Raw genomic sequence first — 10,488 nt, forward strand, 5'->3', positions numbered from 1 at the left:
ACATGCACTTCCAACCATTATTAGCTTCCAATACAAAACATGCTTAGAAAGAACAAATGACAATTTATGGTTGTGCTCAATATGACCTTGAAGTGCTAGCAAACCTCTCCATTGTCCAATTAATCAACAATCTTAACTGAGCAATTGTTTTTTGAGTTGACTTATCTAGCTTTTGCAAAGGCTTAGAAACAATGCTTGTGTAGTAACAAATGATTCGAGCACATATCCTCAGTTTACTTGCTATGAACGATATCAATGACAAACCAGGCAAAGCACATTTTGGAGGCATCACGACATGTCGATTTCGTCATTTTGCAACACATTAGTCAGCAATAATATCCACTGGAATCATCCTCAAAAACTATCTGGACCTCCGGCATGGAAGTTCAGATGCTGCAAAGCGTGACAATCTTGTTGTATTCGTTCCTTTCGACATCTGCTCTTACATAAAAAACTGGCAATTGAAGCATACACCAAGCTAAACTAGATGTAGACATTCACAACAAGAATCGGCGTTCGTCTCTTAGTGGGTGCTGATCAGACTCCCCGGTTCCTGTAAAGTTGTCAGTGTGATCAGTCTGAGCCACGGATCTTCCAGCATCGCCGAAGATGCAATACCAGACAGGCTTTTACATTCGATTCCGCTCAACTTTCAGGCCCAGCTATACCTTTCTATCCAACTCGTACAGTATACTACTTGAATGGGAAAAAGAAAAAGAAGAAAATTAAAGCTGCACCAGTCTCCTGTGGTGATTATTGCGGTGATTTCGACTGTGAGGTTGAGGGATTGTTGGACTGGGGCTGGATCTCTAGGAACTTCACTCCGTCTATGGGGACCTGTTTTTCTACGCAATGTGCTCTATATTCATGTACAGTGAACGGCCGATACTTGAGAGGCCGGTCTTTGGTGACGAGTTGGGGTGGCACGCACAGCGGTATCACGTTGTCAATGCCGTAGAAGTAGATGGTTGCGTACCGGGACCTGGTGGCGTTCACGGCCACTCGATGGCCTGCGCTGTGCAGTATGCCGTTAGTTATTACCTGCAGAAAAGGCAAAAAGACAAAAAGAAAAAAAGAAGTAAGAAGTAAAACATACGATAAAGTTGTGGATTAACGAGGAGATTTCGGAGAGAAAGGGCTGCTGAAATAGAAATGGTATCTACGTTCTGAGCCGAGTGCTGGTTTAGGGAGTTTACCTGGAAAGTATCACCCAAATTGCACACTAAGGTGGAGTCGTCGGGACGGATACCGATCCACTTGCCATCCTTGAGCACCTGCAGGCCTCCGACATCGTCCTGGTAGAGGATTGACAGCATCTGAGGGTCTGTGTGACCTGGGATGCCGAACACTTTAGACGGGTCAGGACATGCAGGGTAGTGGTTCACACGCGCATTGCAAATAGCGTTTTCCGTTTCCAGTTTGGTGTAGGTGTCGCGGGGTAGGCTGAGGCCTTCAGTTAGGCATTCTACGATCAGGCGTGATAAGTATCGCATGGTGTCGAAGTAACTGGTCAGGTCAGATCTGCACGGTTGTATCCGTGAATACCAATCAGAGGATTTTCGAAGATAAGACTCACGTGATGCCAAAGAACCCGCAATTTGAAAACTAAGAACATGGGAGGAGGGAAAGCAGTGCTCACATGAATTCTTCAGCAAAGTCTTTGTCATCAGACCACACTAGATTCACCATGTCCCTTATTGCCTGGTAGTTAACCTGCATTACATCATAGACAAGGTAGATCGCGCAATCAGAAACGGCACTGTAAGCTTCGGATATCTGCGCGTATTAAAACCAAAATGGCATTCATCATCTGATAGCTTGACACTTACTTTCATGTGCAGTCCCTCCAGCCACCATTTATACCGCCAGGAGACTGGGGATCCCCCAACGTACCCGAAAGCAAAGTTGATGGCCTTCACCATCAATTTCTTCTCCATGGGCAACGCAAAAAAATTCTTCACATTACTCTCCACTTTCTTTACCTGCAAGACAAACTACAGTTACAACAGCAACAACTGCCAAATGTCTTCTAGGTTTGTGTCTGTGAAGTATGTTACAATGGGATCGACACAACTACCTCATTCATCGTGCCGATGGTCCATCACAGTAAACCTGCGTTCTACAGCTTAACATCCCCTACAGATGCTCTTGTCACCCATTAAAGAAGGTAGGTCAAGGGTACTAGAATTCATGATCTACGATAGGATAAGCGGTGATCTTCTTAGGCAGCCGCTATGTTTACGTGGCTTACTTTGATACTTGGTCCAAGAAGTAAAACCAAGCATAATGATCTGCACTGTTCTCGGAAGTATTTTGACCGATTGTGAGCGCGTCCGGAGCGGTGGCGTTCTAAAATTGGTTCACTCCCAACCCAGCACTCTCTATGATTGTTCACGTGTCTTTGAAATGAAATCTACATAAATGGAATCCCGCTTTGGCTCGCTGTAATTGATACCAGATTGCGTTACTACCAGTCATAGGAAATCGCACTGCTGCTGACTGTCAGCAAATTGTAATCCAAATCCGTCGACTAAAACGTTAATGTTTATCTCTCTATGTCTCAACTACCACGCGAAAACCTGTGATAATCTCTACTATCAAGTGCTAGAATTCATAAGGCGAATGAAGCAGCCTGTAGTGTTTAACTAAACCTCCCAGCAGGCAGCTTGTGATCGATCTAATTATGGCCCGACGTTGCTATATCTAGAAAGCCTAGATAAACCAGGACGTAATTTACGAAACTCTAGTACATGGACTGTGAAGAGTGTACCACTTCGAGAGGCACTCCGTGGTTGCGGATCTTGAAGAAACCCCATGTCTTCGCCGCATCCAGCATCGCGGCCATGTTCTCATCCCGAATCTTTTTGTCCGTACCTAAAAGCGCGCTGATGTCGATCACAGGTAAGGCCTCGTCATGCTCAAAGACATCGTGAGGTAATGTGAGTTTCTCCTCCCCTTTCACCTCGAAATCCTTCAACGACATCTTCCCGTCCCACAAAGCTTGCATTGAGTAAAGGGGAATCTCAGGTTTCTTCTGCACCTCATCCTCGGAATCTTCTTCTCCTTGACTCACCTCCCCAGTCGACGCCATAGCTAATACCTACACTGCCAAAACAGTTTCCCAGGTCGAGCCGCTTTTCCTACTCGAGAAGGTCCATTCCTACCCCACACAAACACAGCAGGTCCTGAACCACGACGAAAGCCCTTTCCAGTGAAGGAATTGACGTGCAAAGATGCTCGCGACCGCCTCGCGGCAGCAGCAGCACCAGCACTTCCGAGGTCACAAGAGAAGCAGAAAGGTTGACGATCCGCGACCTACTGGAACTACAAAACCAAACTTTCCGTCATGAAAGCTTCAGGGATATAAAGCTTTCAACCGCACAAATAGGACCCAAGCGGCACATGGGGCAAGGTGAATCGAGCAACGAGTCCGGCAGGTTAGGCCACTGCAAAGCAGCGGAAAGAGAGTGGCTGTAAGCGGTTATCCAGCTTCCAAACTCACCAGAGGTAGTTACACCAGCGACAGGACTTTTGTCTTACACGAGAAAAGACGACAAATCCGATCCCACCAACCGTGCAACCGTATGGCTTATCCGGCAGAAACGACAAGCGTGGATTGCACAAGAGCCTAGCGTAGATCCCAGCGGAGGCAAGAGGGTGCTGACCGCTGACTTCCCCGAAATATCCAACATTCTTTCTTTGAGCTTCTCGGTTACGCTTCTCTCACGCCAGCATGGTATTCCATGCCCTCCAAGCCTCCAAGCCGCCACACGCCTCCTAATAACGGTCACGATGGAATCATGCAACGAAATCCTCCTCCACACTGGCTCACCCCTTCATGGAAGCTCCAGAGAGCGATTTTTCTTATCTGCAACAAAAAAAAACAACTCACACAAGAACATCCCCCCCCTTCCACAATATTTCACAAACTGGGCTCCAGTAATCATTAAGCACAGTGATTTGGAATCATGTACTTATTCAGAAATATCAATATATTTTTAGAAGTGTGACGTAGATTCGTCTTTGTTTTTTGAACTGATGGGGACGAGATAACATGTTGAACCTCAACGAAGAACATTGTTGAATTATGCTTGAGTGCATTCTTATTCTTGTTTTGTTTTGTTTTGCTTAAGTTTTGAAGACTGGATTTGTTTTATTTGCCGCAAATATATGGTCAACAAGAACAATATTTAAATGATTTCTTGTCCCCAAAACAAACACAGGCTAGATTTTAAAACAGTGTGTGTATAAATATATATATGTATATATATACAGATTTATTTATATATAATGGCCTTTAGCACCACTTGGTTCATTAATTTGCATCTCAAGATTTGGTATTTTCATTTTATCGAATTTTTAGCACTTCCAATAGAATGCTTTTGAATGAAATTGTTGTTGATTCTTATATGTTTACAAAGTGATGTTTTTTATGCTACCTTAATGGATACAAACCCTCAAGTTTGATATCATTATGGCTCACAAAATGATACATTTGATTTACAATAACACATGAACAAACAGCTTCCAAAAACATTACTTACTTGTGTGTAGCCTAAAAACATTCTTGAGCTTTTGGATACTTCAATACATAACTTGTGCCATTCTTTGCATCTGTAAAACATATTTATAGAACATGATAATTTTTTCATATGTGTAATATATCAATAATAATCTTTTTTATGTATCAGAATTTTTACATAATAACTTAGTATTTTTATCTTGTTTATTTTTTATTAATGATAGATATGGAGATGTTTTTGAGCATATTTTTTTTTTATCATTGTATAAGGTAAACATTTAAACTTTAAAAATTGAAGTTATTTTCTTATTAACTGAAATTCTAAATTTAGATAATATAACTTATGATTATATAAGCTAAACATTTAAACTTTGAAAATTAATTAATTTACTTATAAACTGGAAATCTAAATTCAGATAATACAAGTTACTTATTTTTAAAATAAAAAATAAAATATTATTGAAGTAAATTACTAAAAATTCCATAAATTAATAATAGAGAATAGATAAAAAGATGCTGATAATCTTAAAAATAAATTGTGCATGTTTATTTTATTTTATTTTTTCCCTTCGTGTCTAATTTTTTTTTTATTCTGTTATATTTTGACTCTTTTATCAAAGAGATTTTCTTTCACTTCTAAATTTCACTTTTAAATTTCACTATATATATTTTTTAATATATTAGTTTTGCAAATCAATTGATGAACTTTGCTTTTGTTGTTGCTGCTGTACCAGTATCTCTGCCTTTCAGGCTTCCTGGACCGTCTACAGTGACTCCTTGATTAGTTATTAGATGCTACTGGAGATCATGTGCGAATGTCCTTCTGCTTGGTTTGCCTATGCATCGGAGTGTGAATGCCTTGAAGGATAACTGGAGTGTTCTTTGACCGAGTAGAAGAAGTTATTACTTCCAGCACCACTTCTACACAGTTGTTGGATGACGTGACTGTGATCATATTGCTGAAGGTTTGAGCAAGATGATCATATCGACGGTTACTGCCAGTGAGAACAGGAAGTACTGTTGATTATTCAAAGCGTTTTGTCAAATACACCAATGATTAAACGTGCTGAAAATATACCAACGAAAATTCGTGTTGAATCTTGCAAGCAAAAGGACCTTGTGGGTACACCTTAGGTCCCTCAAAACTAGTCTGCACATCTTTGACCGTAGGTAAGCCCAGCTATTACCCAAAATCGCTGGATTCGGAATCCGTGGAACACTGTCAAATTTTTCACTTCAGTCAAGTTGCTGCTAAATTGCAGCCGTGTTCTTTGGTCATTTGGATTCTAGCAAGGACAAGCTGAGTTGAACGCTGAAGTGCCACCAATTGTCAAGACAAAACCCACAAGCAAGGTATATTTCTCATGGACCTGCGAATGTGGGTGCACAAACCCCCAAAGATGGACACCAGGCCGAGAAGAATGGAGGGGTGAAGCAAGACCACCACCAGCTAATTCCAGTTGCGCGAAGCCAACCAGGAGGTTTTTGGCTTCTTTAACCAAACAATTTTTCGAGGAATAAAGCCGTGGCTTCGGGATTGATCTCCAAGTGCTGAACAGCATTGATCGGGACTTCGTTGTCCACGATGTATTTTCTGTGTTCCCTGACCGTAAATGGGCGATACTTGAGAGGGCGGTCTTCGGTAATGAGCTTTGGCGGCACTGTGAGAGTGATGGAGTTGTCAATACCGTAAAAGTAGATAGTTGAGTACCGGTCCTTCTTCGCATTAACCACTGCTCGATGCGCTGCACTGCGAAGGATCCCATTCGTAATCGCCTGCATTAAAGCCATCATTGCTACGATGGTTTCTAATTCAACTGCAGAAACATACCAAATACTACAGCATCTGGTACAACAGAAACCAACGCAGAAGAAAAAACACAAAATACATGAAGCCTTGATGGGATTACCTGGAAGGTATCACCAATGTTGACAACGAAGGTGGAATCATCAGGCTGGATTCCCACCCACTCCCCATCCTTCAGTACTTGCAGTCCACCAGTATCATCTTGATGCAGAATTCCCAGCAACTGCGTGTCTGCGTGGGGAGGAATCCCCAGCACAGAGTCTGGATTGGGACAGACTGGGTAGTGGTTCATGCGTCCGGTGCAATTGGAGCCCGGCGTCTCAAGGCGGGTGAAGGTGTCACGCTCCAGGCCGAGGGCTTCGGTTAATTCCTCCACTATGAATCGAGAGAGCTCATGCATCGGGGAGAAGAATGCCTTCAAATCCTCCCTGCGTATCGCATCAAAAATGTGTTCAGTACTCAAGTACAGCACCTGAAACCAAAGGCGCGAGTTGTTTTCTAGAGCAGATCTGATCCAACTTGGTGAAAAAAGCTCACTTGAACCGTACGCCGAAATCTTTTTCGTCTGGAAACACTTGGCCGATCATGTCATCCAACGCCTCGTCCGTGACCTAAAATAGTTTGTGCACCCAATGAAAACCAAATAAATTAAAAGAGGAAAAAGAGTTTTCAAAATTTTCAGAAACTTCAGGAAGAAATCCATTGATCAGCAGTATCACGACAGTCATAAGCTCAGAAGACTGCGAAACTCTTTCCAAAACAACACGGTAATTGATAGCTAGCCATACGCATAAATCTCTAGATTTTCCCCCTACTGATATGAATGTGGACGTTGTGCACCTTGATCATTAGAGCTTCTAGCCACCATTTTGATTTCCAATTGACCGGAGAGCCGCCTGTGTAACCAAACACAAAATCTGGCGCTCGCACGGGAAGTTTCCTCTCCATGGGCAGCGCAAAAAATTGCTTTCCGTTTTTCTTCACTCGCTTCACCTGTTTGGTTCACCACCAGATTGTCAACATCTGTCAGATTGTATTTGAAACAATTTATGAACTACTTTCAACGCGCTTCTGAAAAAAGGTAGCCGCTTCATCACAAGCATGATCGGCCGTGACGAAGATGAGTTGCAGGTTACTTAGAACCACTTGCAAGGGGATTTCGTGATTGGAGATCTTGAAAAAACCCCACGATTTTGCTGCTTTCAGCATTTTGACCACGTTGGCACGCCGTTCTTCTGCCGTGCCGTCCTTAATCGCGGCGATGTCAACGACAGGGAGCGTATCGTCGAAGATATCGTGCGGGACAGTGGGCCGCTCCTGCTCCGATCTGGCAAAGTCCTCTACCTTCATCTTACCATCGAAAAAAGCTTGCATTGTGTAGACGGGGCTTGCGGCAGCTTGTTTCGTCGAGTCTAAATGTACATTCTGCTTTTCATGACTCCCGTCTTCGGGCTGTTTCTCGGCTCCCGCTGTCATCTTGGTACTACTCTGCTCGATCTCCTCCTCAAAAAGGTTCTAGCTGCAATTCTCCAATCGGCTTCGAGACTAACTCGATACAGAAGAGAACCTCCCCAGTCTGCGAGCAATGGTACGCAAGTTGCAAACTCAACATCAAAGAGAGAATTGCCTACAGCGTATCGATCTTCTCGCAACTACAAGTTTGCTCTACACAGATAAACTCTCGGCATCGGAGCGTTGCCATAAAAAGAAACGCCCTAATCGCGGCAGCCCAATCCACAGGACAGCCACTTCTCGAAACGAGGTCATAATTTGCTAGAGCGAGAGCGAGAGCAAGTCCAAATCCCCGACGACACCCGATTCCTACTTGGGATGAGTCGGTTATTCAGCCCGCAAAACCGCTTCCCAAAAGGAACTAATGATAAAGAAATGAACACGCAAACAGAAATCAAATCCCACTATGCTTTGGCATCCACCAAAACCGATGAGCTTACTAAACCGCACCACACCTCACCTCAATTGATCACCCCAAAACGCCAACCCTACTCCCCAGCCACCGTTTTGAAACCTCCACCACCACCGCCGCGCTTCAAGCAATCCACATCACAGCCAACCCTGTGAGAGAAGTTTTGTGCATGAATTCAACGATCAGGACGTCACCAGCGGAACCAGATACATCATCATCATCCTCACATCAGCAGCAACAGAGCCAAGCTCGCGTCATCACTGTACCCACAAGGCCACCGGATGCTGGACACTCTAGCAATTTTAGCACTGCTCACATTCGACGTGTCATTCACGAGCGACCTGAAGTCGTAAGTCGACCGTCGGTGATACCACCAGGCGGATCAAGCGGCAGATAACCCGAGGTGTGGAACAAGATGGAATTCTCTCCGCAGGGGTAAAATGGGCTCTCGTCTAATTGCGTCGCGGAGGGAGGAATGGAGGGCGGTTCCAACCGATCGTGTGTCTGGCCGACTGAGACAAAGGGCCTCGCTCGCGGTTGCACCCGCCACCGTAGCTCTTTATTAACTTGCTTATTATGTTTATGAGAACAACTCAGCCTGGCCCTCAAGCTAAAGTTCCGCGCATCGTCGCTCGCGCCGCGATGCGTGGCAGGCTCGCGACAAGCCTTCGTCGCATTCTTGCAGGATACGACACCTCCGTGCAAGGGGCAGATCCAAAATAGTATAAATTGTTTATTTCGAGCAGGGCTACTCACATCTGTCACCCGGCCCGACCGGACCCAGAAACGGCGAAGCTTCCTCTTTGGAGTATGCGGGCAGACGACGACAAATAATAATATAAATTTGTGTGTTTCAATGCTGGAATGACAGATTCCAAGTAATTCCTTCCATTGTAGTAGTAGTGATGGTGGTCCACCCCCTCCTATTGAATCAAAGCACAGAGCAAGCTCTCATTTCCAGCTTTCATATTATATTCTATGTATGTATGTATATATATATATATATATATATAAATATAATTAGTTAAAATTATTAGTTTGTTTGGGTTTCCTTCTGCCATTGTGGCAAAATTAGGGTTCTGAAGTTGGATTTTCTATTTGAGTGGGAAAAAGGCGCACTTGTCACTGCGTTTGACTTTTTGGATACCCACTACTGGTGGTCGTACACAGCCCTTGATGAAGCATTTTATTGTTCTCTTAACCAACCTGAATTTTTTGTTTTTTTGTGAATGATGAAGAAAGTGAAATTAATATTAAGGATGACAATGATGATGATAATAAGAATGCTTTAAATTCTAATTAAAACTACATAATTTGATTAAGAGTAATATTATTGTAAAAAGTTATTTTGTTATTGAAAGCATTAAATGTAGTCGGTACTCTTCATGCTATTTACTGTAGTCTAGAGTATTTGGAATGTAGTAGAGAGACACTGTTTATCTTCTCTCCTCCTCTTTGTATAAAGGAGATAATCCTATCAATAAACTCACTTCTTGAGTGTGTGTGTGTATGTGTGTTTACATATGTGTGCATATTACTTCTAGCTACTATTGTCTCTCTTTCTCTAAAACATTCTCAATATAATATCAACATGATTGCTTTTATATTCTAGTCATAGTTTTTAGTTTTTAAAAACTTATGTAATTTTTTTCTTTTTTTTTCTTCTAAATATTTTTTTTCCCTTCTTGTGCTACTGTTCTTGCCATCAAGTGCCGCCAACTACTATTCACTGTCGCCAAATTGCAGCACCTTGCTCGTGAATTGTAGTGCTTTGACACATCCTGTTACAATCCATTGTAGATCTTTATTTTTGTTAAAAAAAAAAAAAAAAAAAAAAAAATTAATATTTTTGATTTCAAGTTTTAACTTTATCATTCTATTTGGCTTTACATTCTAAGGTATATTTTATTTAACCTTTCTTACTTGAACTCATATTTTTTTGTTTATAGATTTATTTATAATGAGTACTTCAACATCCTCAACTGCCTCTAATATATTTCCAACTATTACCACTGCATTCCAATATTTTAAAGCTCTTCTATTTCCACCATTGGATGTTGATGGAAACAATTATTTATTATGAAAAGAAATGAAAAAAATAAATTTATTTACAGAACAACTATCTGCTATAATTTTGTTAGAAGAATCTCTTATTATAAGTACTTCAATTCCTATTGCCATCCATTAGAAAGAACTTCCTCTCCTTTACTGACATCTTATTCCAAAATCTAAGAA

The 10,488-nt window shown here is 42.2% G+C and overlaps 2 protein-coding genes across 9 annotated transcripts; both read right to left on the bottom strand.

Annotated features, from left to right (window-relative positions):
- Window positions 1–298: 298 nt before the first annotated feature.
- LOC112293061 (gibberellin 2-beta-dioxygenase 8) lies at window positions 299–3,461 on the bottom strand. Of its 2 annotated transcripts, none has more exons than XM_024542114.3 (5): window positions 2,771–3,461; window positions 1,830–1,982; window positions 1,640–1,713; window positions 1,197–1,521; window positions 299–1,041 (listed from the first exon to the last, which is right to left on the bottom strand). In XM_024542114.3, the coding sequence occupies exons 1-5, from the start codon at window positions 3,089–3,091 to the stop codon at window positions 754–756; spliced, it is 1,161 nt and encodes a 386-aa protein (XP_024397882.1). In that variant the 5' UTR covers window positions 3,092–3,461; the 3' UTR covers window positions 299–753. The 2 variants fall into 2 exon arrangements, with proteins under 2 accessions (XP_024397882.1, XP_090113132.1); XM_090257006.1 differs by having other exon boundaries at window positions 502–1,010; window positions 2,771–3,224.
- Window positions 3,462–5,527: 2,066 nt separating this feature from the next.
- Window positions 5,528–8,805, bottom strand: LOC112293606 (gibberellin 20 oxidase 2). Of its 7 annotated transcripts, none has more exons than XM_090257010.1 (6): window positions 8,570–8,805; window positions 8,302–8,402; window positions 7,170–7,322; window positions 6,867–6,940; window positions 6,433–6,757; window positions 5,528–6,267 (listed from the first exon to the last, which is right to left on the bottom strand). In XM_090257010.1, the coding sequence occupies exons 3-6, from the start codon at window positions 7,275–7,277 to the stop codon at window positions 5,809–5,811; spliced, it is 966 nt and encodes a 321-aa protein (XP_090113136.1). In that variant the 5' UTR covers window positions 7,278–7,322; window positions 8,302–8,402; window positions 8,570–8,805; the 3' UTR covers window positions 5,528–5,808. The 7 variants fall into 7 exon arrangements, with proteins under 7 accessions (XP_090113136.1, XP_090113134.1, XP_090113133.1 ...); XM_090257008.1 differs by having other exon boundaries at window positions 7,170–7,905; XM_090257007.1 differs by having other exon boundaries at window positions 7,170–7,905; window positions 8,524–8,805.
- Between the last annotated feature and the right edge of the window lie 1,683 nt (window positions 8,806–10,488).

Source organism: Physcomitrium patens, chromosome 16 (assembly GCF_059467195.1).
Source record: "Physcomitrium patens ecotype Gransden chromosome 16, ASM5946719v1, whole genome shotgun sequence".
NCBI lineage: Eukaryota > Viridiplantae > Streptophyta > Bryopsida > Funariales > Funariaceae > Physcomitrium > Physcomitrium patens.

Coding starts and splice junctions, on each gene's coding strand:
- LOC112293606 (XM_090257010.1), bottom strand. CDS start 7,277: ATGGAGAGGAAACTTCCCGTGCGAGCGCCAGATTTTGTGTTTGGTTAC. Junction 6,941..7,169: donor TAGAAGCTCTAATGATCAAG/GTGCACAACGTC, acceptor AAACTATTTTAG/GTCACGGACGAGGCGTTGGA. Junction 6,758..6,866: donor GATTTCGGCGTACGGTTCAA/GTGAGCTTTTTT, acceptor TGCGATACGCAG/GGAGGATTTGAAGGCATTCT.
- LOC112293061 (XM_024542114.3), bottom strand. CDS start 3,091: ATGGCGTCGACTGGGGAGGTGAGTCAAGGAGAAGAAGATTCCGAGGAT. Junction 1,983..2,770: donor ACGGAGTGCCTCTCGAAGTG/GTACACTCTTCA, acceptor TTTGTCTTGCAG/GTAAAGAAAGTGGAGAGTAA. Junction 1,042..1,196: donor ATTTGGGTGATACTTTCCAG/GTAAACTCCCTA, acceptor CCTTTTCTGCAG/GTAATAACTAACGGCATACT.